The sequence below is a fragment of the Nannospalax galili genome, unplaced genomic scaffold (genome assembly GCF_000622305.1).
Source record: "Nannospalax galili isolate Female #2095 unplaced genomic scaffold, S.galili_v1.0 scaffold569, whole genome shotgun sequence".
NCBI classification, from domain to species: Eukaryota; Metazoa; Chordata; class Mammalia; order Rodentia; family Spalacidae; genus Nannospalax; species Nannospalax galili.
Genome location: NW_008360300.1, coordinates 475,267 through 502,712, shown reverse-complemented (window position 1 = coordinate 502,712; position 27,446 = coordinate 475,267). Strand labels below are relative to the sequence as shown.

At 42.4% G+C, this 27,446-nt stretch overlaps 1 protein-coding gene across 7 annotated transcripts in view; it reads left to right on the top strand.

Moving 5' to 3' along the window:
- Ikbkb (inhibitor of nuclear factor kappa B kinase subunit beta) overlaps nucleotides 1-27,134 on the top strand; it is a 67,118-nt gene extending 39,984 nt beyond the window's left edge. Inside the window, exons 8-22 of one of the 7 annotated variants that reach the window (XM_008824232.3) lie at nucleotides 1,486-1,610; nucleotides 4,977-5,084; nucleotides 8,784-8,913; nucleotides 9,600-9,794; nucleotides 10,434-10,548; nucleotides 13,370-13,493; nucleotides 14,025-14,176; nucleotides 14,343-14,404; nucleotides 15,981-16,090; nucleotides 17,342-17,391; nucleotides 17,492-17,591; nucleotides 17,793-17,940; nucleotides 22,946-23,073; nucleotides 25,432-25,543; nucleotides 26,495-27,134. In XM_008824232.3, the coding sequence (XP_008822454.1) occupies nucleotides 1,486-1,610; nucleotides 4,977-5,084; nucleotides 8,784-8,913; nucleotides 9,600-9,794; nucleotides 10,434-10,548; nucleotides 13,370-13,493; nucleotides 14,025-14,176; nucleotides 14,343-14,404; nucleotides 15,981-16,090; nucleotides 17,342-17,391; nucleotides 17,492-17,591; nucleotides 17,793-17,940; nucleotides 22,946-23,073; nucleotides 25,432-25,543; nucleotides 26,495-26,563 (1,728 nt within the window). In that variant the 3' untranslated portion in view covers nucleotides 26,564-27,134. Of the gene's footprint in view, nucleotides 1-1,485; nucleotides 1,611-4,976; nucleotides 5,085-8,783; nucleotides 8,914-9,599; nucleotides 9,795-10,433; nucleotides 10,549-13,369; nucleotides 13,494-14,024; nucleotides 14,177-14,342; nucleotides 14,405-15,968; nucleotides 16,091-17,341; nucleotides 17,392-17,491; nucleotides 17,592-17,792; nucleotides 17,941-22,945; nucleotides 23,074-24,063; nucleotides 25,048-25,431; nucleotides 25,544-26,494 lie in introns of those variants that run through there. The other 6 variants (XM_008824236.3, XM_008824234.3, XM_008824233.3 and 3 more) reach the window with 6 other exon arrangements.
- Nucleotides 27,135-27,446: the final 312 nt, after the last annotated feature.

The following is a 27,446-nucleotide window of genomic DNA, read 5'->3' as shown; positions in this document are numbered from 1 at the left end:
AGGGCTTTGCACTGCAGAAGCAGGCCTTGATGGTGTGCAGAGTGAACTACACCAAACAAGAGTGACAACTTGTAAGGAGGCTGTTGGAATAGACCTACTCAGCCGAATGAGGGCAATGGGAAATTAGAGATGATAAAATTCAAGAAAGGCTTACCGGGCTGGGGCTGGGGCATAGTGGTACACACCTGTAATCTCAGCATTTGCCTGTTAATTTAAGTACTTGAAAGGTGGAGACAAGCATGAATTTGGGGCCAGCCTGGACTACATAGTGAGACCCAGTCTCAAAAAAAGGACGGGAGGAGTAAGGAAGGACTTAGCAGAGCCACTAGGAAAACTAAGTAATAGGTTACTTATTGGTGATAGTGACCGTCAAATTGTGGTTGAATAATGGAATCTGCAGTTTAAAAAACAAAAATATTGAAGGTCTTTAGGTTAAAAAGCTTAAGTATCCTGTCTAAGAAAGGAATTTTTTCTTGTTTTTTTTGTTGTTGCATGCAGTTATGTTTCTTGCTCATCCTACCAAGTGAGTAATGGGATCCCTCAGTCTCTCTTCTACTGTATGGAATGTAGGTTTCCCAGTGGTGACTGTGGGAACATGATTAGGACACTATACACATATTATGTTGTAATTATATACATCCTACTAAGTACCTTCTGGGAGTCCTCAGGAGCTCAGCAACAGTTGAATGAGGTAATCACATACTCTGACCACAGTGCTAAGTCAAACCATTCACTTGCATGAATTAAAACATCCGTCTATAGTGAGACCCAGAGACCGAGTTAATGATGCCCAAATTTCTCCTGGGTTGGACTTGCAGGCCCTTTCATATATGTCACATGTCCACCTAGACCATGTATAGTCCTGTCACTGATCCTTTGCTGGTGGTAATTCTGGAATGTCTCATTCTACCTGCTCCTGCAAGAAGCCTTCTGAGCCCAGTTGAGGTCCCACCTGAGTCACTCTAGCCCTCTTAACTTTGGTAGCAGTCTTGCATCTGGCTTTTTCTTGCCTGAGTATAAATATCCTGTCCCATTGTATGGCTAATATATGTCTTGATTAAGGTTAGTTGGTTTAGTGTATGTGCTGTGCATTCAGCCTACACAGGCTGGTGTCATTTCCTTTGTTGGGCATGGCCTGTCTCTCCATCTCTGCAGAGCACCCATGGACTGGGGCCGTATGTAGGATTCAGTAAGTTTCTGAAATCTGCAACCTTTATCTTTTAAGGGGGGGGATTAAAGAACAGTGATTGATTTACTCTGGTCTACCTAGAAGTGACCTCTCAGGGCCCTGACTCCCTAGCCCTCTGTCAACACTGAGTGTGAGGTACAGAAAATCTTCAGTGCCCCCAGCTGAACCTGCTGAAGTACTCACCTCCTCATCCTTGAGTAGATACATTTGTGCCCTGATGATGAAGGCAGGAGGATGAGGGTGATTATATCCAAGAGGAGAGAGGGCAGCTTAGGTGACCCACCTGTGTGTTTCAGGCCCCAGAGCTGCTGGAGCAACAAAAATACACTGTGACTGTTGACTACTGGAGCTTTGGCACCTTAGCCTTTGAATGCATCACTGGCTTCCGACCATTCCTCCCTAACTGGCAGCCTGTGCAATGGTGAGTGGGCCTGGTACTGGTGGGAGGACTGCCTTGAGGGAGAAGTAAGCCCCTGGCTCCATTCATATCTTGTCACCCAACCCTTTTGCTGAGTTCCCCAAGTCAGGCCCAAAAGGTCTGTGGTCTGTTTACCTTTAATACCTAGCTGTGGGCAGTTCAAGCTTCTCAATTTTGAATAGGAGAACAGTTAGAAGTGACATCTATAAATATAACGCTGTATGACTGCCGCTAGTCTGTGGTCAGTAGTAGCAAGTAGTACATCACAGACCACTGTGAAACTGTGTTTTCACTGAAAATGTTAGCAGATTACTAGTGAAGAAAAGGGTGTGTGCACTGATGGATACTTGCATACGAAGTAAAATCTGTCAATAGTAAGTTTAGACGTGGAATGTTTTTTGGTAAAGTAGTTTCTGGAGTAGTTGTAAATTTACGTATTTTAAACTTATAAAGTATGAAAAAGATAATGTAAAAGGACATCATCTCATGAAAGTCTCCTTACCACCTTTGGGTCTCCCTCCCCAAAGATACATGATGCTGCTGGTTTTCGTGTGCTTTAGAGATGTTTATACCCCACCCCACCAGATTGTGCTCGCTTGTTCTTGTGTCTCCCCACCCCTTTATACGCTAGTGATACTGTAATTGAGCACTGTCCTGTGTGTGTCTTGAAAATATTTTATACCAAAATTTCCTTCAGAGTAGTTTATTTACAACACCAATAAATCATTGTCTGGAACTTGAATGTGCTATGTAATTTACCCCCACAGATTAATTTTGAGCTTTTGGAAGATATAGAAATAATTTAAAAATATTCATTTCACTTTGATAGCACATATTCTAAAATTAGGGGAAAAAATCTAAAAAACCCAAGAATCCACTATAACCAGACATCTGGAAACAATTACTATGGACATTTCTGTGTATCCTCAGGCTCTTAGATGTGTATATGCTTTATACTTCTTAAGAAACAAGATTAGCTAATTATACATTCTCTGATATAGCCTGCTTTCACATTATTCTGAGCATGCTGTGTAGTATGTCTTCCCATTATTTGGAAGGCCTCTTTAGTACTCTATTTAATTGCTGTACTGTAGTCCATTTCATTCATAGCCTGTTGTTGGAAGATTGAGTAGTTTATAAGTTTTGCTTCTTGAAATAACAGCATATGCCTGGTATGGTGGTGCGCACCTTTAATACCAGCATTTGGGAGGCAGAGGCAGGCAGACCTTTGTGAGTTCCAGGCCAGGCAGGGCTATAAAAAAAAAGTATGTATGAACAACACTAAATGGACTCATATACTCATGTATATATGTAAGAATAATAATTAAAGAAGAGGTCAAGAATTTGAGCTTTGGGGGGCCTGGGAGTTAGATGAGGAGAGGAAGGGTAGAAATGATGTGAATACAGTAGTGCAATACTTGTGTGAAATTCAGATGAAAAAAAATACAGGGCTGAAGAGATGACTCAGCAGTTAAAGAGCATTGGCTGTTCTTGTAGAAGACCCAGATCTCAGCACCCACAGGGCAGTTAACAGCTGTCTGTAACTCCAGTTCTGGGGGATCTGACTCCTCCTCCTGTCCTTCTCGGGTACTGCATGACATAAGTGCACTTATACATGCAGGCATAACACTCATGGACATAAAAATAAATTTTAAAAATTTAAAAAGTAACACCACAAATAATTCATATAGGTAAATCCTTGTGCATCCAGTTATTTCTCTAGGATAAATTCCTAGGAATGGAATTAATAGATTAAAGAGTATGCACATAATAAAAGCTCTGATGTATTTTATGCCACCTGCCAGAAAGACTGTATAAATCTAAACTCTTGGAGCACACTAGTATGGCTCTTTCCCCACGCCATTCTTTGTGTCCTAAGTACCTTTTGGGGATTCTAAAAGCATTAACTTTTCAAAGGACAAGTATTTATGTCTTGAAAAACTCTGTAGCAGAGGATAACTTAGAACCATTCTTTTTTGTGTGTGTGTTTAATGTAGGATTTCTGTTTGCTTATTTTTTTTTAGAATATTTTTTAATTAAATTTTTAAAAAAAATTTAATAACCACATGATTAGAAGCATTTCATTGCAGCTTTAACATATTCAAAAAGTAAAACATTCCAGAGCAAGGATACATCTCTTTCAAAAGCGGATGTAAATTTCTAGGTTCACAGCTGAATTAATAGTTATACAATACTGAAATCATAAAATTTTATGTAAGACATAAAATTGAGTGAGTTTTGAACCTTTAAAGAAGATCTCCATTTCATTTTAAAATAGTTTCCTACATTTTTAATGCTACTAACACTTAGATGTTTGTACATGTGTCTTTAAACTTTATGTATCTGATTATAACACCTTTAAAGAAGATCTCCATTTCATTTTAAAATATGTTGTTTCCTACATTTTTAATGCTACTAACACTTAGATTTTTGCACATGTGTCATTGATCTCTGTGTATCTGATTATTACTAGTCACAGTCTGATTTTGGATATAAAGTCATCAGGTAGATTTCACTGGTAATATTTATCACCTCTACTGTTTAACATGAAGTACATTTTTATGCTTTCTATTTTTATGCTTCCTCCTCAAACATGTTTTTTTTAATTTGTTGATTTTTTTGTGCATATATCATACAGAACATCAAACACAATCTTTCATCTATATACCCACTTCCCAAATGGAACCATCCCATAGGCTCCCCACTCCCACACACTGGAGTCCATATACTCTGTCATCCCTTTTACTGTCCACTGTGTTGTCGGTACCCTCCAACATTCCCCAGGGCTTGTCCATCTGCTGAATCAAGACAGCCTCTCTAGAGAGCCTTGTTTTAGGAAGATCAGCTGTTCCTCATCTAGCAGCAATCAGTTGTCAATATTCCTTTAGATAAGATTGGAGTCTGATGTTCATTGTGTTGTCGGTACCCCCAGCCATTCCCCAGTGCTTGTCCATCTGCTGAATCTAGTCAGCCTATCTAGAGGTCTGTGTTTTATGAGGATCAGCTGTTCCTCATCTAGCAGCAATCAGTTGTCAATATTCCTTTAAACAAGATTGGAGTCTGCTGTTCAATTTCCCAGTTCTATGCTGGGTTACTGTCTGGGAGTCTTTTGGGCCACCCTGGCCAATAACTCAAAGGAGGGTATCTCCTGTCTGGGATTGTTTCTTGTTGTGTAGCCTTTGGACTCTTAAAGAATTTTATTGATTCCGTTAAACTGGTTATACTTTTCCTTGTGGGTGTTTAAGAGTGTGCAGATAGCCCACATAAACCAATTTATTTTTACTCTTAAGGTCATTTGAGGATCTGTTCCTCAAGGGTAACGTGGGCTTGGGAGGATGTAAAAGACATCTAAAATGGCAAATTTTGCAGGCATAACAAAGTACGTCAGAAGAGTGAAGTGGACATTGTTGTTAGTGAAGACTTGAATGGAGCAGTAAAGTTTTCAAGTTCTTTACCCTACCCCAATAATCTTAACAGGTAAGGCCACAAGGGTATTATAATGTCTTATACATACTTTTCTTCCTTTTTTAGAAATTCAGGTGTAGGTAACATTCGGTAACTTTTGAATAGCTGCCAGAATATTGTCCTGTGACTAATAACATGACCGATCTATCTCAGTATTAAATGTAGAATAGATTCCCATCTCCCTAGAGTCATCTCTTGTTTGTTTGGTTAGTTAGTTTTTGCTGTGCTGGAGATGTAACCCAGGTGTTTGTTCATGCTAGGCAAGTGTTCTAGTGAGCTACATCCCCAGCCCCCAAATTCACATAACAATTCATTTGTGTGTCTTGTTATCCTTAATAGCCTTGTTCTAGTTTGCTTTCTGTTGCTTTGATAAATACCATGACCAGAAGAGACTTGGGGAGGAAAGGGTTTATTTCATTTTACAGGTTACAGTCCATCAAGGAGGAAAGCTAAGGCAGGAGCTCAAGGCAGGGATCTGGGACAGAAACTGAAGGAGCGGCCATAGAGGAATACTGCTTACTGGCTTGCTCAGTTAGCTTTCTTATGCAATCCAGGCCTACGTGCCTAAGGATGGCACCACCCACAGTGGGCTGGGCCCTCCTACATCAATTAACAAGTAAGGAAACACCCCACAGACAAGCCCACAGGCCAATCTGAAAGTTCTCTTTTTCCAGGTGACTCTAGGTTTGTGTCAAGTTGACAGGTCTATACTTTGAATTACATTTATTTCTATATAGGGTTTGTCTCTTACTCAGGAAGTCATTTAAGGGTAGGGATTATACCTTACTCCTTTTTGTGCCCCTTGTCTGTCGGTCCCAGGCAAATCTTTGAGGTTTGAATGACATTATAGTCTAGACTTAGAGCCAGAATATAAACTGTTAATTAATGAATCAGAATTGGATCATAATACAAAAGAAAGCTCCAAGGCAGTCTCATGTAAGTTAGCTTCACGGGTGATGACTGTTGTAGGTATTCAAAGACAGAGTTAACAGCCCTGTGAATTACAGATGTGTGGGATGGCTTTGAATGTGCTAGGTATGTATGTGGCAGGGGTAGGGGTCAGTAGATGTGCAAAAGATGGACAGGTAAAGAAGGCAGAAGTTCAATGGATTAGGGTGAGCAGAAGCACATAGGGCTGACCTGAGAGATCTGAGAGGGTATAAGAGGTAGTCTGAGGTCCAGGAAGAAGAGTTGGAACATTGCCTTGTGCATGTCTCAGATGTTCTCAAGGGGCAGGATTAAAAAATTAGCAGCACAGGCTCTAGATCAAGGTTACTTAAAACTTCCACTTGTGATTCCTTTGTGTCCAAGAAACAATTATATTACCCTTGGTATATAAATACATGAACTAGCCGAGCATAGTTGTGTATGTCTTTATTCCAGCACTCAGGAGGCAGAACAGGCAGCTCCCTGTCGCAAAAAATCAGTAAATAAATAAATAAGTGAAGTAGGTATACAAATGAAGTATCTTCTGACAGTAAATCATAAAGAAATTTATTTTAAAAATTACTTGGTATGGTATACATACAGCTTTACATTTATTGGAGACAATGGCAGTTTGCATACTGATGAGATTAATGTGATAGATGTACTTGTTTATTTTTACAAAAAGAGTTCAAATCTTGAGCCAGGCACAGTGGTGCACACCTTTAATCCCAGAACTCAGGAGGCAGAGGCAGGCAGATCTCTGTGAGTTCAAGGCCAGCCTGGTCTACATAGTGAGTTCCAGGATAACTGGGGCTACAGAGAGACCCTGTCTCAAAAAGACCAAAAAAAAAAATTTTAAATCTTGGCGTGTGTGTGGTGTGTGTATTAGTTTATTAGTCTGTTTGCTTGTTTTTTTGAAACAGGGTTTCCTATATCCCAAATTTGTTAGGTAGCTAAGAATGACTCAGAATCTTCCTGCCTCCACTGGATTTTATGGCTGCATTAACCCCAGGACTTTGTGCTAGGCAGGCACTCCAGCAACTGAACCACATCCCCAGTCTTTGGTTGAATATTGATACTACAGGGTATAAAGAATCTTTAATGTTTTCAGAGTTTATTGATCTTTTGGTTTTATAACCATCAATGTTGAAAGTGCCACTTCACATAAATAAATAATACAAAATGGCAGAAATGTCCAACCATTTCATAAATTGTTGGAAATTCTGTATTAATCTTAAGACAAAATTCATTTACTGTTTCTATGAAACTCATTAGCAACTGAAACAATTTTAAAAATCAAAAATTCTAATACAATCCAAAGAAACTTTAACTTGGTGTGTATATTTAAAAATATGGCAGCAGGGAAATAATGAAAGTCTTTGCTTTCTCAGGAAATTGTTTCTATGAAAGCAGAAAACTTCATATGTGCAGTAAAAATAGTGCAGTTCCTAACAGAATAGTCTGAGTCTGAGCCAAGGTGTTTCAGGCAGCTTTTGTTGCTTGCATAACACAAAGTATGAATGTTGTGCTTTCATAGCCAAGAGCACAGTGCAGCATGGGTGAGTGCTTCCAGGAACACCAGTACATTGGAAATGTTCATGCTTCTTGGAGTCATCATGTGTTTGATTTTCAATTAGTTTTTGGTTTTCTTTCTTTTTTTGTTGTTGTTTTGGTTTTTTTTTTGAGATAAGGTCTTACTATGTAACTCTGGCTGGCCTGGAACTCGCTACGTAGACCAGGCTGACCTTGAACCCAGAGATCCCCCTGCCCCTGCCCCTCCCTCTGCCAGGATTAAAGGCGTGTGTATCATATCTGGCCTTAATTTTTAGTTGATTTTTTGATCATTGTAGCCTTTTACTGTTGCCAGATTTTTCATGACTCCCACAATCTTTTAAGAAGCTGGGTGTGGTAGGGAGGGTCCTAGATTAAATGAGAATCACCTGAAGGCAGGGCTAGCCTATAAAGTGATGTGTGTGTACATACACACATGCAGATATAGTGCTGAGCACAGACAGTAGAGCCAGGTAAGCACTCTACCACTGAACTTCAACATAGCTCTAGAATCCATTTTCAAAGCTTCACAAGTCACCCAAACCCTTGCAAATCAAAAAGGAGAGGAGACGTTCCTAAATATTTAAGTTGGTTGGAAATGTTTGTGCCTCTTCCTCTGATCACTCATTTTCAATAATCATTTGGTTGCTACCATGTATGTGATGTTGACACATACTCAAGATGATGCTTTTGTTTTGTTTTTTTTGTTTTCTTTTTGGCTTTTTGAGACAGGGTCTCACTATGTAGCCCTGACTGGCCTGGAACTCACTATGTAGACCAGGCTGGCCTGGAACTCACAGAGATGTGCCTGCCTCTGCCTCCCAAGTGCTGGGCTTAAAGGTGTGTGCCACCATGCCCAGCAAGACTATGATATTTCCAATGTGTCTATTTATGGTCATATGTGTACAGGTACATATATGTGGGTGAGTGCTTGTGGAGGCCAGAGGACAAACTTGGATTTCAGTTCGCAGGCCCTGTCCACCTTCCTTTTTTGAGACAATGTCTCTCACTGGTCTGAAACTCACCATTTAGGTTAGATTGGCTGGCCAGCAAGCCCCAGAATCCACCTTGTCTCTGCTATCCTAGGGCTGGGATTACAAGTATGTGCCAGCACACCTGGTAGGCTCTGGGATCAAAGCACTGAACCAACTGAGCTACCAGTCAAAGCTGCAGTTTTGACTTTGTACACCAAGGCCACCTGGCTCAAGCATCTCCTGCCTGTACTTTCCTCAGGGTCTTGGCTGAGCGTCTGGAAAAGTGGCTGCAGTTGATGCTCATGTGGCACCCCCGCCAAAGGGGCACAGACCCCCAGTACGGTCCCAATGGCTGCTTTAGGGCCCTGGATGACATCTTAAACTTGAAGGTGAGTGCGGAGCCAATGCGGCCCCGAGGCAGCAGCTGTGGCCCCAGTGGGACCTAGCACCTCTTGTGAGGAAGAAACACACACGGATATAGCAGGTCATGGGCCACTTGGCCCTGTGAGGAAATTCAGACTCCTGTTGGACTATCAGCTGAAGTGCGAGGACAAGAAATGAGCTGAGTAACATGTTGCCAGCTTGTTGCTGAGGAAAAGCGCAGATGCGAATATTAAAGTTTAGAACGCATGAAGCATGGCACCCATCTTTCTTAAGCTAGTCTTTCACTGGAAAGTATTGGGAGTAGTGGAGGGTTTTAGCAAATACATGGACCTTTCTGTAAACAAATCTTTTCTGGAATGGTTCTTGATGTCAAGCCTAATGACTTTAGTTTAATCTCTAGAACCCATATGGTAGAAGGCGAGAACTAACTCCCAGAAGTTGGTTCTTCTGACCTCCACAGACATGCTGTGGCATGCACATGCCATCCCTCCCCGACACCCTTCCCACACAGAACACACTAGATGAGTAGGTAGATGATAGATAGATGATAGAAAGATGATTAATAGATGACAGATGATGATAGATAGATAGATAGATAGATAGATAATCTGATAGATAGATGATTGATAGATAGGTTAAGAAGAAAAGAATGTGGCGCTTTTTTCCCAGTAACGTCTGGGTTGTGTTGCAGCTGGTTCATATCTTGAACATGGTCACAGGCACCATTCATACATACTCTGTGACTGAGGATGAGAGTCTGCAGAGCTTAAAAGCCAAAATCCAGGAAGACACGGGAATCCTGGAGAAGGACCAGGAACTGCTACAAGAAGCAGGTCTGGCACTGCTACCGGACAAGCCTGCTGCTCAGTGTATTTCAGATGTCAAGGTGAGTGCTTGGCTTCTTGTGCACGTCCCTATTTTACCCTGACTTGGTCTCCTAAGAAACTAACTGCACTCCACATTGCCTCTGTACTATGACAAACAGTTAATGGCATAGTGCATAGACTTGCATGTTTTTGTAAGCTGGGGTCAGGAGCCCTGTGTGGCTTACTAAAAGATACATATCATTCCACATTCAGTTTGTCACATCCAGACCACTTAATGTGGCTTTCTTGTGCCTCTGATGCCAAAATTATGTTCTACCCTTCTGGTCACCCAAAACTATTTGTGGTTATCTGTAGTTACATAGCCATGCAGGGACTTGTGCTGACTGCAGCAGTGCACAACATGGTCCCTGCCCCTAAAGTGGTAACGGAGTAACCGATGGAGATCACACTAACATTTGAGAAACAGTCTTTGCACAGAGAAGTGGGACGTGTACAGGGAACTTTTGCATAGGAGAGGCAATCAGAATAAATGTGTAAGGTTCAGATTGAAAGAGTAGGAAGGAGAGCAGGCTGAGCCTGTGCTCAGTGCCCCGGGGCTACAGTGGCATCCTAGGTGCACAGTGGGAAGGTCTCTAAGCCTGCATAGCTGAAAGGAGGGGTTGGATCCATGCAGCTCATTGTGTTCTTGTCCCTTTCAGATAAATGAGGGCCGCACATTGGACATGGATCTTGTTTTTCTCTTTGACAACAGTAAAATCACCTATGAGACTCAGATCACCCCACGACCACAACCTGAAAGTGTCAGCTGTATCCGTAAGAATATCGTTTATTAAAATTGATCAATTGTAATACCTAAGGCAAAGTCTGAGGGAGAGACCTGAAGGAAATTTGCTTATCTGGCTCTGGGGCAGCCTTCTTTACTTAGGACATGCAGGGAGTAGCCCAGGCAAGGAGAATACTGGCTAACTCTGCCTCATACTAAGAAGAGTATTAGACAGAGGACAGGGAATACTGCCTAGTTCTGTAACTCATTTTTACATTTTTTATTTTAATATATGTTGAGCGGTAGTCACAGGAGGATCAGGAGTTAAGGTCATCCTCAGCTATATAACAAGTGGTCTGGGCTACATGAGACCATGTTTCCTGTTTCAAAAAAAGAAACAGACAAAAAAAATGATGTATGTATGTGATACTAAAAATGAAAAAAAAAAATACAAACCCTCAAAAGATACCAAAAAATGGATGTATAGTGACAAGAAACCATTTTCTTTCTAGTTTCCCAGCCAGTGAGAGTCCCCCTGCAGGAAAACTGATATTATCAAATTTTTCAGTAAAAGATAATATAAATATATACTGTTTTGTATCTCCCTTTTCTCTCAATTTGTTGTTTGGTGGTGGTTGGATTTTTCTCATATTAGGACATACAAAGCTGCCATGTTTTTGCTTTTTGTTTTTTAAAGCAAGGCTAAGGTGGGCCTCCAAATGCCTTCAAGACCCCAGAGCTTCCTGGCAGTGAGAACTTTTTATTACTGTTTTGTTTTGTTTTTGAGACAGGGTCTCCCTGTAGCCCCACGTGGCCTGGAACTTGCTATGTAGACCAGGCTGGACTTGATTTCACAGAGACCTACCTGCCTCTGCCTCCCAGGTGCTGGGATTAAAGGAGTGTGCTACCACTCCCAATCAGAACTTATTTTTAAAATTTTATTTATTTTTAATATTTCATTTAATTTTTAAATTCATTATTTTTTTTTGTCTTATGTGTGAGTGTATTGCCTGCATGTGTGTAAGTGCACCTGTGTCATGCAGTACTCATGGAGGTCAAAGGTGGGTGTCAGATCCCCTGGAACTGGAGTTATGGACAGTTATTAGCCACCATGTAGGTGCTGGGAACTGAACCTGGGTCCTCTGCAAAAGCAGCCAGTGCTCTCAACTGCTGAGCAATCTCTCCAGCCTCAAAGCTGCCTTGTTTTAATGGCTGTATGGTATTCCATTGGATGAATGTTTGATGCACATTTTTAAAATTTTATTATTTTTATTTTATGTGTATGAGTGTTATGCCTGCATGTAAGTAAGTGCACCCATGTCTTGCAATGCCTGCAGAGGACAGAAGAGGCTGTCAGATCCTCTGAAAAGGGAGTTACAGACAGTTGTTAGCTGTCATGTGGGTACTGGGATACAAACCCAGGTCTTCTGCGAGAACGGTCAGTACAATTAACCACTGAGCCATCTCTCCAGCCCTGGTGTACATTTTTTATTTTATTTTATTTATTATGTGTATATGCCTGAGTACATGTTTGTGTATCGTGTGTATTGGTGCCCAAGTGGTTGTGAGCTGCCCAGTGTGAGTTCTGGGAACCAAACCTGGATCCTCGGAAGAGCAAGTGCTTTTAACTACTAAGCCATCTTTCCAGACCTGTTTATTTTAATAACATTTTTTATTATATTTTTATTTATTTATTGGAAGGGGACATATTCTTGTCAGGTCAGGAGACAACCTGTGGGAGTCAGTTATGTCCTTCCACCATGTAACTTCCAGAGATTGAACCCAAGTTGTCAGGCTTGGTAGCAAGTGCCTTTACTCACTGAGCCATCTCACCCACCCTTGATGGACATTTTAATGTGTCTCCTGTTCCTGTTTCCTGCAGCTCACCCCACATGCGTAAACTTAAATAGATCAAAGCTTTAATGTCTCAAACTCTCCAGACTGTTTGGTTATTTCAATATCTCCAACACTGCTGGCTAGTGCTGCATTTTTTATTAATTAATTTATGATTATGTGGTGGTCAGAGGACAACTTTGTGGAATCAGTTCTCTCATACCTTTACATGGGTCCCAAGGATCCAACTCAGGTCACCAGACTTATATGGCAAGAGTCTTTACCCACTGTCCTGTCTTGCCAGCTGCATTTTTGTAAGTTTTATAAAAATTTCATACACCCAGGGCTGGAGAGATGGCTCAGCGGTTAAGAGCACTAACTGCTCTCACAGAGGACCTGGGTTCGATTCCCAGCACTCACATGGTGGCTGCAAACTGTCCTTAACTGCAGTTCCAGGGGAATCCGAAGCCCTCTTCTGACCTCCGAGGCATTGCACGACACAGGTGCACTCACATACATACAGACAATACACTCATACACATAAAAAATTTTTTTAAAAATTCATACACCCTTAAATGTGAACATAAGAGTTTCTATTGAAAATATATGGGCTGATATGCTTAATGATTATTTCTCCAAATGGTTTATAAAATATTTTTCTTTCTCTCACTTTTTTTATTTTTTGTTTTTGAGGCAGGGTTTCACTGCCAGCACAGGCTGGTCTTGAACTCAGTGTGTAACCCAGGCTACTCTCAAACTCCCAGCAATCTTCCTGCACTCATGTGGAGGAACTATGAGTGTTCATCATCATTCTTGAATCATAAAATATTCCTTCAAATTAATTCAGTAGCCATTTATTGACCATCTGATGGGCTGGTTCACCTGCACATCTGTTAATGGAACAACCAAAATGTTTTAAGCTAGTAATGAAGCATAATACCTACAAAGTTACATAACTTATAAAAATACCCTTGATGCTGTAAGGCAGGATGTGGTTCCTGTTAGAAGAGTTACTCTCTGACAATTATCTGTTTCCAGTTCAGGAGCCCAAGCGGAACCTCTCTTTCTTCCAGCTGAGGAAAGTGTGGGGCCAGGTCTGGCACAGCATCCAAACCCTGAAGGAAGACTGCAACCGACTACAGCAGGGACAGCGAGCTGCCATGTACTGTGCCAGGCTTTTTACTTAATGTATTTAAAATTGCTTGTTGGCTTTGACTCTAGGGACGTGGCCTCGGCAGGGCCCCAGAAACAACTATTAGGAGAGATGGGTAGCAAGTAGCTGGGTGGGCTGGAGGCTCTTTGACCTGCAGAACCCAGTAGGCAGATGAAGCAGGAACTCTGAACTAGGCCTGGGCTGGCTCACCTGCACAGAATTTGGAACTTAAAGAAGCTCAGTGCAGTTTGGGTTAGTAATACTCCTTGGATGAGTGTGCAGGGCACTTGCTGGTGCTTTCCCCAGTTAGGACAAATGTACTGGCCCTATATGTTGTGCTTATTTCCAGTTTTGGCATAGAACCTTATGCATAGCTTCAAGCTGGGAAGTTGTCCTTACAGTTCTAGGTGGCTACTTTGGTGATTGTGGTGACAGTGATTATAGCAGGGCCTCCCTTGGCAGAGGGTTTTGTTACTGTACAGGAAGTAGTATTTAAATCCCACAGGTGTTCCACAGTTCTGTTTCTTACCGTCACTGCAGGATGAATCTCCTTCGGAATAACAGCTGCCTCTCCAAGATGAAGAACTCCATGGCCTCCATGGCCCAGCAACTCAAGGCCAAGTTGGATTTCTTTAAGAGCAGCATCCAGATTGACCTGGAGAAGTACAGTGAGCAGACTGAGTTTGGGATCAGTGAGTTGCTCTGCCATGAGCATGACCATGCTATTCCTGCTGCCTTTGCCTTTCTTTGCTTTTTTCTGAGCTCTCTTTTGTCCTCTTATAATTCAGTTCTTATTTCTGTTTTGGTTTTAGAGTGCTTTTGTTTTTCATTTTTTTTCTTCCCAATTTTTTTTTCCAGCATCAGATAAACTGCTGCTGGCCTGGAGGGAAATGGAACAGGCTGTGGAGCTGTGTGGGCGGGTAGGACACTCATTCTAGGGTTCTGTACTTGTGGTGTGGGTGAAGCTTTGTTTTACCATATCCCACTCTTTTATCCAATACTGGGTTGATCTGCTATGTCAAAATTTAAGTTTTCCTTCCCACATCCTTTGACCTTAACCAGACTTGCTAGAAGGAAACAGAGTAGTGGATACAGGGAGCCCTGCTGTGGCCAGAATTAAGAACTATACAGCTCAACAAACGGTCCAGATTTAAAAAAGGAGTACAATGTCAGATGCCCCTGAAAAAAACAAAACCACATTGGATAAATGATCAGCACTCTCTTCACTAAAATTTTGGCCTAATGTTGTTGAAACATTGTATCTATAAGAAAGAATCTAAGCAGAAAGTCTCAGGACACTGTAAACAGATGCCATTGAAAACACCTCTTCAAGTTGAGGGAAATAAGCCTAACTCTGTATATCATGCACAGATCCAAGACCCTGCAAGGCTTACCCCCACCCCCACCCCACCCCACCCCATGCAGTGGATAGGAGACCTTTGGCCCAGTGACTTAGTGTCTGTCTTTATAAATGAGACCTAATGGGTCAATGGAATGCCTTAGTAGGTAAAACTGCTTGTTGTGCAAGCCTGATGTCTTGAGTTCGATATCCAGAACTCATTTTTTAAAAAGCTAGACATAGACCAGGTGTGATGGTATGCCTTTAATCCCAGCACTCAGGAGCCTGAAGCAAGCAGATCTCTGTGAGTTTGAGGCCAGTCCAGTCTACCTAATGAGTTCCAGGCCAGCTGGGGCAACACAGTGAGATCATGTCTCTCCAAACCACACAAACAAGCAAATAAAAAGCCAGACACAGTAGCGCACATCTGTAATCTCAGTGCTTCTTCAGCAAGATGGAAAGCAGAAACCAGAGAATTACCTGAAGTTCACAGGCCAACTAGCCTGGGGTACACGCAACAAGAAAGACCCTGCCTCAGAAACCAGGTAGAATGAGAAAATGAACTCCTAAAAGTTGTCTCTGACCTCCACACACACATGTGGCACACACACATACATGCACCTGCACTCACATATCATACATGCACATACATACATGCACATACACACGCTCCTCTGCTCTTACACATCATACATTCACATACACACATGCACTCAACACATTATATGTGCACATACCCCACATGATGGCCCCTTGCCTGACCTCAGAGCAGTGTGTGTCTTCCTTTCTGACTTGGCACACAGTGACTTTTGAGTAGGTACAGTAAGAAGACAAAGTTACACGCACTAGACATCTCTGTTGCTACATGCTGTACATTATCTATTTATCCCTCTATTCAAGTCCTACTAGAGGTTTATTTTATGGCCGAGGAAACTGGTTTATGGTTAAGGAACTACTACAATAGGTGGCAGACTAAGAAGTGGTAGACATGAAATCCAAGCTCAAACCATTCTGACTTCTGAGTCCACAGTCCTACTAGCTTGTCAGTTGGGAATCTCCTGTGAGTGTGGAGAGTACTCCACTGCCTGCCCCAGCAAATTCTGCGCCTCAGAACACTCCTTTTACATCAGTTGACATTAGCACAGCTTTTCCATCAGGAGAACGACGTGAAGCATCTGGTGGAGAGGATGATGGCTCTGCAGACTGACATCGTCGACTTACAGAGGAGTCCAATGGGACGGAAGCAGGGGGGCACTCTGGACGACCTGTGAGTACCACCCGGGAGGGGCTATACTCTGCTCCTAGCACACACCAGCAACCCCTCTGACGTGTCTAGGTGTGTGTTAGGATTCCCTCAGGAGGTTCTGTGTGCCTGTGGGGCATATCTCCTGGTAAATCATCTTGGAACATTCCTAGGATAAGCTGGAACAAGTGACCATGAGTCTGAGCCTTAGTGTCCAGATCTCTCAAGGGGCAAGGAAAAGTGATCTTACAAATGTACGGGCCACTCAAACATGTGCTTCAAAAGCAGCTTGTAATCTTTTTTTTTTTTCATAATCTTTAAAGGCTGTGAAACAGCAGTAGTCTTTCTTATGGTTGCAGATATCCCTGCTCATCCAGCCTACCCTTTTCCAGGTGTGGCTGGCAGAGCAAGAAGTGGGGCAGAAAGGGAAGCCTGGCGGGTCTAGGAATTTGGCATTGTCTCCAGAAAGGGTCAAAGGCATTTACTCAGACCCATCCTACTTGGAGGACCTAGCATGTGTGTAGCTCTCATGTGCTGACAAGAGGGTTCAAGGCAGATGGATCCATTTACTAAGGGCTATGTCATTTGCAGTTATCAGTGTCCCCTGATACTCTTACTAGGACTTTTAGGTTGAGAAATTTGGAAATAAAGATTTGTTGTATCTTGTTCCTTACCCCTTATTCTCTTCAGGTTTTCAAATGAGAAGTGTGTGTGTGTGTGTGTGTGTGTGTGTGTGTGTGTGTGTTTGTGTGTGTTGTTTTGCTTTGTTACAAACTGGTGTCCTGGTATTGCTAGGTAACCAAGACTTGCCTCAAACTCACAGAAATCCTACAATCGCAGCCTCCTGAGTGCTGGAATTGCAGGTGTGTCCACCAAGGGCAGTTACAGAGTCTTCTTTTGAGGTTGTTGCCAGCCCCATCTCTATTAGAGGAAGGGATAGGAGTTTGTCTAGCCTTGGACTCAAGTTTTTGAGGGTATTTTATTGGTCAGGTCCAGGAATGGCACTTTGAATCGTTCGTGTAGAAGCCAAGCAGAGGAGGAATCCATGGAGAGGGTTCTCTTTCCTCAAGATTGTGCATGTTGGGGTATTTGAGTTATTATAATAATTATTTGCTTACTATAAATATCACCAAAAACAACAGTTTTTCCCCCCCATTGAGAACATATGACCAGTTATGTCTAAAAAAATCTGTGATTCTGTTGGCAAGAATTAGCAGACTAACACTTCAGTTGTCCCTGTGAGGCTTTGGCTCTAAATAGCTTTTTCTATTCCAGAGAAGAACAAGCAAGGGAACTTTACAGGAGACTAAGGGAAAAGCCAAGAGGTAGGAGTTCTGGCTGCTTTGGCCCCTTCTTTGTCTTGTTTTTGAGTCATTGGTATACCCTGGTGGCCACTGGAGGACACTATGCCACCTTCATCCTCAGACCAAAGGACAGATGGTGACAGTCAGGAAATGGTGCGGCTGCTCCTTCAGGCAATCCAAGGCTTTGAGAAGAAAGTGCGAGTGATTTATACACAGCTCAGGTAGGAGTCTGTGTTGTCATCCTCCCTCCCCATCCTGTTCCAGAATAGGATATGGAGTCACAGCAAGACCAAGGAAAGGCTCATGTCCTTGCTGTGCTCTGGTTTTCTCACAATGCACTCTTGTTGATAGTCCATAATAGCCAGGGATAATGTTGTGCCAGCCCAAAGCTCACTAGAGTGTGGTACATTTGTTCTTTACAGTAAAACCATGGTTTGTAAGCAGAAGGCACTGGAATTGCTGCCCAAGGTAGAAGAGGTGGTGAGTCTAATGAATGAAGATGAAAAGACTGTCGTCCGGCTTCAGGAGAAGCGGCAGAAGGAGCTCTGGAACCTCCTGAAGATCGCTTGTGTAAATGAGCCTTTCCTCCAGCTTCTCAGGCCTCTCCGCCCCTGTGTGCTATCACTGTTCTACAGAGGGGTAGGGGCCCCTCAGGTGTGGCTGCTCCACTAGCACTTCTTTATGACAGGAAATGGGCAAAGAGGCGTCCTGGTCTTCCTTGTGTGAGGCTTTTTTATTTGTCCATGTGACTATTGTAATCACCACAAATATTGTAGCTCCAAACAGCAGACATTGTTCTCTTCAGAGGCCAGAAATTTAAAAACCTAGGTGTCAGCAGAATGGTCCCCCTCTGATGGCTCCAGGCCAGAGCTCTTCCTGCTTCTTCCAGCTTTAGTGACTCAAGATCTGTGTCTAAGTTCAGGTGACATAAATGTCTCTCATCTGATTTTCTCTTATAAGAACATGTGTCAAGGCTAGGGACAAAGCTCAGTGATAGGATGCTTGCCTTCTACATAAGGCCCTGTATTCAGTACCTAGCAATACACAGACAGACAGACAGACAGACAGACAGACAGACACAGAGACAAAGAGAAAGCTGGACAGGAGCTTTAATCCCAGTACTTAGAAAGCTAAGGCAGGAGGATCATGAGTTCATAACAGCCTAAGCTATGTAATGAAACCTGTCTCAAAAAACAAGAGAAAATCAGAGAGAGAGAACAGATATGGCTGGATTGGATCACTGGGATCATCTAATATCAGGGTCCCTAACTTAATTACGTGTGGAGGCCTCTTTTTCCAAATAGAGCCAATTTGTAGGTTCCAGGAGTTAGAATATCCCTTATCCAACCTAGTTATATCAACGAGCCTGATTGACCCTTACTCAGGTCTGTGCTGCTCTCAGCATTGTAGCCCAAACCTCCTATACACACTTAAAAAAAATTTTTTTTTGGTTGGTGTGTATTCATTATATATAATACTGGGTTTCTTACAGGTATTGGCATACATACAAATATATAATGTACTTTAACCAAAAATATTCCTTCCCTCCATAATCTTTTTTCTCCCCACCCATTAGTCCTCTCATTCCATTAGATCATTTCACCTCTGCTTTCATGTCACAAATAGAAACATCATTTTGTGTGTCTAAAATCTAGGATCCACAAATGAGAGAAAGTACCTGATATTTATAATTCGGTCAGTGTGGTTATCTCTAGCTTTTCTCATTTGCCCCAAAGATGATTTCATCTTTATAACTGAAATATTCCCATGGTGTTCTACATACACATTTCCTTTACCCATTCTCTGCTGTTGGACACCTAGGGCATTTCTATAATAGTGCTATAATAAACATTGGTAAGCAACTATTTCTTCGTATGTTCACTCAGAGTCCTTCAGGTAACTACCAAGGAATGGAATGGATGGATCATGTGGTAGTTCTGTTTAATTTTTTGAGGAATCTCCATACTGATTTCCATAGTGGTCATACGCTTTACATTTTCACCAGCAGTGTATAAAGGCTCCCTTGTGTATACATCCTTGCCAGCATTTGCTATTATTTGTTTTCTTAATGATTCTGACTTAGGTAAACTGCAATGTCAGTGTAGTTTAAATGTGTATTTTTCTGGTAGCTGGTGATGTTGAACCTTTTTTCATGTGTTTATTGACTGTTTGTAGTTCATCTTTTGAGAACTGTCCATTTATTTCATTAGCCCATTTATTAAATGAGTTGTTTGATTTCTTGGTTTTTAGTTTGGGAAGTTATTGTATATTCGAGATGTTAATCATCTGTCAAATGAGTAATCAGGTTCCTCCCTTTCTGAAAGCTGTCTTTTCTCTCAGCTGTTTCATTTTCTGTGCTGAAGCTTTTAAGTTTCATGCAATCCTGTTTGTCCATTCTTGCTATTATTTCCTGAGCACTTGGAGTCCTTTTCGGAATGTCCTTCCCTGTGCCTGTATCTTGAAATGGTTTCTTTATATTTTCCTCCATCAGGTTCAGGGTTTCAGGTCCTGTAGTAAGAGTTTGATTCATTTGGAAATAAATTTTTGTACAGGATAAGATAAAGGATCTAGTTTTATTCTACATATGGATATCTAGTTTTCCTAGCACCATTTGTCTAAGATACTATCTTTGCTCCAATGAGCATTTTGGCATCTTTGTCAAAAATCAGATGACTATAGCCGCATGGATTTGTATGTGGGTACTCTGTTTTGTCCCATTGAGTCCATTTCTGTGCAAGAGTTACACTGTTTTTATTACTATGGCTTTCTAGTATAACTTAAAATCAAAGATAGAGCTAACTTCAGAACTGTTCTTTTTGCTTGGGATTCTTTGACTATTATGTTTCCATATGAGTTTTGAAATTATTTTTCTGCTTGTGTGAAGAATGTTTTTTGGTGGGGACTACATTGAATCTATAGTTGATTTTGGTAATATAGCTATTTTTACAATAGTCTACCAAATCCCTGAACATGGAGAATTCTCTCCATCTTCTAGTGTCATCTTCAGTTTCTTTGTTGTTTTAAAATTTTCACTTCCTTGGTTAGGTTTATTCCAAGGGTTTGGGTGGTGGTGGTTGTTGTTTTAAGGCCCTTGTGAACATGTACACACTATCTTAATGTAGTTACAATGCCACTCAGTGCCACTCAGTGAAACAGCAAAACAAGAAAGAGCTGGCAAAAAGAGAAGAGCCAAGTAATGACATGTCTTGAAAGCCAGAACTGCTAGTGTTGAAGGACTGCCAAAAAGTGAGAGAGTTGTTCAGTCATTAGTATCTCCAAGAGCAAAGATGTAGTCGGGCATGATAGCATACATCTGTGATCCCTGACTTGGGACTCTGGGGCAGGAAGTTCAAGGCTAGCAAGACCCTGCCTCAGAAAGCAAAGCAAAACAAAAAGTATGTGTGTGGGGGCGTGAGCAGTTGGTGGCTTATTGTGAAAGCAAGATTAAAAAAGAAAAAATGGTGCTTTGTAAAGATCCTTAAGGCTGGAGCACCTCTATACACCTAGGAGGCAGAACAGTGGAAGAGTCACAGCATCAAGGGACAGAGACAGGTGATGCTCACTCTCTCAGGAGTGATTTTCAAATCATGGAGGAAAGACAGTCTCTTCAACAAATGATGCTAGGAAAACTAGATATCTATGTAGAAGAATAAAACCAGATCCCTGTATCTCTGTCAAAATCAGGAACGTAAGTCATGGATTGCCTGGGGCAAAGGGGAGTGAGGAACATTTCCTCCTATAGGGAAGGAGGGAAGGAGGGAGGAAAGATGACAGGTGCTGGCTTTATCTGCCATCTGCATTCACTGAGTGCCCAGCAGTATGAAAGGTAGAGATATATGGAGAACAGAAGAGTAAGGTACCTGCTATAATCTGGTGAGGGTTTTGGACAAGGACGTGAATGAGAATACTTGAGACTGAGCAAGAAGTACTATCGGGCATTACCGTGGGTACGAGTGGAGGTGTGTGAGAGCAGGTCAGGAACTCTGGCTTTCTTCCTGGAAGTGGGGAGCAACAAGAAAGTCTCCTGAACAAGTTAGACTTGTGTGGTGGTGAGCATGTTCCAGAAGAGCATGTGATATTCGAGTGGGGAAAGCAGGTCGGAGCAGAGGTGATAGGATGTCACCGAGGGTGAGACTGGACAGGGGACAGCACTGGCTTATGCGGGTCACCCTTTATTCTCAAAGCATAAGAGAAAACACTGCAGAGATTCTTCTTCCCCTTCATATTGAAGGAACGCCATTATGAAGAAATCACTAAGTGGCAGCTAGAGACAGAATATGGCATCTTGTCAGACCTCAGCACTAAGAGTGAGGGGCATCATGGGGTGAATAGCCCCTGTGGGGAGCAAGCTACCCCAGCCAGTTAGCATGAAATGATCTGCAAAGCTTGCATGTCCAGGGCAGAAATGAAGCAGGTGGCTGCGTTTCCCACAGGTGGTGCAGCAGATGGGTGAGGAATGATAGAAAGTGGCTTCCTTGAATGACTTATTGAAGGTGGACCTTGATGTTTAGCCAGAGTGGAGATTATGGAGCCAGAAAGGGAACCAAACCAGAGGGCTAAGGGTGGGGCTGTAAAGCTCCTGGCAGCAATGAGGGGAGGAACAGGGACTGTGAGGAGTGTGAGACAACTGAACAAAGGAGTAGCCAGAGGCTAAATAGGAGAGTGACTGGAGGAGGTACAGAAGCTGACACAGGAGCCACTGGCTGAGCCTCAGGCTGGAAGAGGGCTGGCTGCAGCTACTCTAGCCGTCCAGGCATCTCAGTTTTCTTAACTATACCACGGATCGTCCAGGCATCTCAGTTTTCTTAACTATACCACAGATCGTCTCTTAAGCTCTTCATGTGGCTTGGTCTTCTACGTGGAAAAGAATAAGAATACCTTCCTCTTTTCTATAGCTTGCTGAGGAGTCAAATGAACAAAAACCTAAAAATGGAGGCATTCAACTCTTCCCATTATCTAGAGTCCTTTCTTGCAAAGCACAGCTGCTGATATACAGATACTCATTAAATGTACATGTTGACTAGCTTCTAGGAATAGCTATGGTGTCTTATGGCCAGTTGTCTCATGGGAAAATACTTGTGTAAATGCAGAATTTATTTCATTGCTTGGCTCCATAATTTCTTTAAATTTTTTACTTTTTTTCATATTTTATTTTTATTTTATTTTATGTGTATGAGTGTATTGCCTGCATACATGGAAGTGCACCTGTGTCATGAAGTGTCCTTGAAGGTCAGAAGAGGGCATTGGATCTCCTAGAACTGGAGTTTGGGATGGTTGTTAGTCACCATGTGGATGCTGGGATTTGAACCATGGCCAGTGCTCTTAACTGCTGAGACATCTCTCTAGCCCAGATTTCTTTATCTTTAATAATGTGAATGTGGATGTGTTTGTGTGTGGTACGTACATGTGAACACAGAAGCCCACAGAGGCCAGATGTATCAGATCCCCCTGGAACTGGGGTTAACAGGGCAGTTGGGTCCTCTGCAAAGAGCAGTATGCACTCTTAACTGCTGAGCCATCTATCCAGCCCATTGGCTCCAGAATTTTGTTGGTTATCTTTTTGGTTGTCTTTCAGAGCAAGGTCCGAGGTCCCGTCAGCGGAAGCCCAGACAGCATGAATGCTTCTCGACTCAGTCACCCTGGCCAGCTAATGTCCCAACCTTCCAGTGCCTGTGACAGCTTACCTGAGTCAGCCAAGAAAAGGTAAGCTATACTTGACAGTGCCAAGTTCAAGGGCACATTGGGGAGACCATGGAATGGAAGTCCATGATTATTACCAATCACATCTATCTGGGGCACCTCCAGCTAGAGTGGCCAAGTTTGCTGTTTCCTTCCAAGGCCTCCTCTTGTCCTCCATTTACCCCTTCGTCTCTTTTCTTTATTTTTTACTTTATTTATACATGGGGTGAGGCTTAACCACTGCAGGCTATGAAAATCAGAGGCGAACTTGTAGGAGTCACTTCCGTTCTTCCAGCATGTCAGGCCTGAGGATCAAACTCAGGTTATCAGGCTTGGCAGCAAGTGCCTTCACCTGCATCTCACCAGCCCTTCTTTTCTCCTTCCTGACAGACCTATAACCCTTCCCTGGCAAGGCTTTCTGCTTCCCATTTGCTTCTCTCTTAACTTCCAGCCCAGTCTCTGTCTACCCAGAATGCAAATCTGGCCAAGTGGTTTAGCTAATAACTAACAGTGGGTTTCCTCTCCATTATAGATCATGTTTACACTTTTTTAGGCAGTTGTAAACACTTGAATGTAGCTCTTGGGTTAAGTAGACAGTAGACTGTCTATTACAAATGACTTGCTCTACTCTCCTGAAGTAGTAGCAGCAGCAGTAATGTAGGTCTCACTGGAGACCCCCTGAGTTGGGGGACGGTTGTCCAGCAGTCTCTTGGCTCTAGTCCTGTAGTCTCACCCCAATCTAAAGCAGTAGCAGCAGCAGAAATGCCAGAAGCACAAAGACTTGCCAGTCTCATTAGAGAAACACCAACTACCCCACGCCACCCCCACCCCCACCCCCAGATTTACTTTGTTTAGTGGTTTCTACCTACAGGGCACACTGCTTCCCTCTGCCTCGCATCCTTCAAAGACTTCACCACCCATGCACACACTAATGGCCCTCTTCTCAAAGTCTGTTTGTTTTGTTCAGCTCCACTGACATTCACATTTCTATATCCTTGGCCCCTGACATTACAGATAGTTAAAAGCAGCTCCTGTTGGCTTGTCTCCAAACATGGGAAGGAGATGGATGATGGCCTATGGTGGATGTAGAGAGGTTTCATCTGATTGGTAATGGGTACAGGGTTTATTTGGAGAGTGATAATAATTTTTTGTGATTATACATAGTAATGACTGTACAACTCTGTACATATGCTAAAGTTGTTACAATGTGAACAGGCAAACTATAACATATAAATTATGTAGCAATAAAGCTATTTTGAAAACTCCTAATTCTTGATCCTGGGGAGTGTATATATAGCATGTTTGTTATTTGATTACACATTACTATTGAGTTTTAATTATCTCTCCCACATCTGGAGGACAATAGCCAAGTCACATACCTCTCCTTACCTTCTTTAGCTGGCACTGAGCCTGGAGTCTATCTAGGAGCCCTGGGGATGTGCTCTTGGTTCTTTTCCACACAGAATGCCACATTTTGAGGGAGAAGGGAATTCTAGAACTCTGTCATCCTTGGAAGTTTTCTTCCAGTGATATCCTCAGAGCTCAGAAAAGTCAGCCTGTGAGCACAGTGGAACTCTTATCTCTCTGTATCATGTAGGTAGTTGATGATAGAAAACAGGCATTTCTTGTTATAGGAAAAAGAGTGATCAGTCTAGAGGAAGGACTTTGCACTTCAGTAAATCTGAAGGAACTATGGAAGCTTGCAAATTGCTTGATTTGGGCTTTTTTTTTCTTTCCATTTCAAAATGGAATGGGGCTATAGCTTGGTGATGGAGCACTTGCCTGGGGTGTGCAGGGCCCTGCCCTGGGTTCAATTCCCAGCAGAAAAAAAAACAAAAAAATAATGAGGGAACATCTTTAGATTTGGAGAGAAATTTAGTTACCTTGTAAGTCAAAAAGAAGTCTTTGGACTGGAGAGATGACTCAACAGTTAAGAGCACTGGCTGCTCTTACAGAGGACCCGGATTCAGCTCCCAGCACTCACAGGCATCTTACAACTATCTGTAACTCTTAGTTCCAGGGGCTCTGACAGCCTTTTCTGGCCTCTGTAGACACCAGGCATGCACATGGTACCCAGATACATGTGCAGACAAAACACTTATACCCATAAAATATAAATAAATAAATGAATGAATCAATCTCTTTTGCCTTTCTGTTATGTGGAGATCTATTTACTGTCCCATATTTTCAGCAATAATGTTTCTCAGTGATTTGAGCATCTGAACACTAATGAACTAGACCAATGAAATCACTAGTCAGTGATGTGGTAGTTTAAGACATTCAAAGTAGTTGCTACTTTGTTTCAAACAGTATAGAGAGGGCTCTAGCATATGTTAACACAGTGTTATTAGCCCTGCTAAGACACTGATGACCTGTTTCTAGTAATTCGATCATTGTCTTTAGTGAAGAACTGCTGGCTGAAGCACACACTCTCTGCGCCCGGCTAGAAACTGCCCTGCAAGACACCGTGAAGGAGCAGGACCAGAGCTTTACGGTAACAGCCTGCAGGGACCCAAGCTATTCCCTGCTCTCTTTCTGTAGTAAGAGAAAAGAAAGAAGAAACACAGTTCGGTGTTAGCCGTGCTTTCAGTGAATGTCTTTTATTTTCTAGTACACTTTAAAATTGTTCATAATCCTTGCATGCTTACAGGTATGTAATGTGCATTGGCTCCATCTTTAGGAGACTTAATCTCGATGAGGAGGCCACGGCATCCCCAGAAGCCCTTCCCCATCCTGGGGACCACTGCAGAGCATCTCTATATGTTGGGCACTGTGCTGGACTATGATGACAAAAGAAGAACCTGTTATGGCCTGTAGCTCAGGGATTCATAGTGCAGTCATAGACAGTACTAGTGTCAGGGAACTGACCTGAAGAAAAACCAGCCAAGGTACAGGCACTTTAAAACAAATTAGCATTACTACAGATGTCTAAATGGCCTTTGCCTGCTAATGCAATCTTCTGCTACCCTTTCCCTGCTAAGTTTGGGGAAGAATCAAGGGAGACCCCACTGCCAGTTGCAGTCTCTAATCTAGTCACAGGTCCTCCAACAGTGGGCCCTCCATAGTTCCATTTCTTCCGTCTCACTATTTGATTGCACTTTAGCCAGAGAAAACAGAAACCTCATCTGGTAGACCTGGAAATGGATAGCTGAAATTAGCTCAGAACCATCTACCTGCAGGGATTGTATAAATAAGTGCCCTATGCCAAAAATAACTTTCTAGGTTCCACAGGAATAGGATTCCAGGAATTAAGCTAGTCCAAAGAAAATACCTGCACAGTTTTGAATATATAGCTCACTTGGCTCAAAAGTTCCTTATAGTAGCAAGACTGTTGCTGATAACAGGTTTAAACTTACTTAAATTGTGTTGGTTGCTTTATGAAGAGAAAAGATGTCCTGAAATTTACAGTGGCTGCTGAGTATTTAATGTTCCTGTTGACTTTCAGGCTCTAGACTGGAGCTGGTTACAAATGGCAGATGAAGAACAAGGTGGCCTGGAGCAGGCCTGTGACTGAGGCTTCCCCTTCTTGGTCCATGGCTCTCCTATGGTGGCTCTGGCTGTGGTGATATCTGAGCACCTCCAGCATACAGTTGAAATCTCAGTCCCCCAGTAACTGTGATGTTCACTCTGGATCAGAGGTGTAACCTCAGCCAGCTCTGCTGGTCTTGTCTACACACTGAAAGTCCTCTACCACAGAGGCCCAGTAAATGCTAGTTATGGGCATTCATGGAAACAAAGCTTTGAAGCTGCTTCCTCTGTTATAAAAAAAAGTGTTCAGAGTACATTTTGTCACACAGACCACAAGACAAATGTCTACCTTGAGTGTTTCAGGGCAACTGCCAGCCTATCTCTTCTGGACCTCCAGGGGGAGCCTGACCACCCACCTCCTTCACCATACAACTAGGGCTTCAACTGGACCGAGCATCTCTTGGACATTTAAGCATGTGTTTGGCAGCCCTGTCCTTTCTTCCTTTTTTTCATTTCACTGCTGCTAAATATTATTTTTACCTAACATGCTGGATGTTGTGACAGATCCTTTTTCTGCGTTATGATGCACAGTTCCCTGCTGTCAGTCCTTTCGGCCACAGAGGGACTCAAAAAGCCAGGATAGAAGAGCATCTCCCTTCTTTTGAATCCCAAAGATTACCTGAGAATCAGTTGCCATGGAGAAAAGATAAAGGACATGTGTCAACTGCTGCCGTACTGACCACTCTGCCACTCCTCCGTCCCTGTCTGATACATCTGTATATGTGCTGGTGGGATGGAATGTTGCTGCCTTTCACATCAGCTAGCAGTATTATTAAACTGGTTTATTTTACAAATAGCTTGAATATTTTGTAACATGACTCAGATATGTATTCATTCTAGACTCCAAAGGCTATTACAATATACCAGGG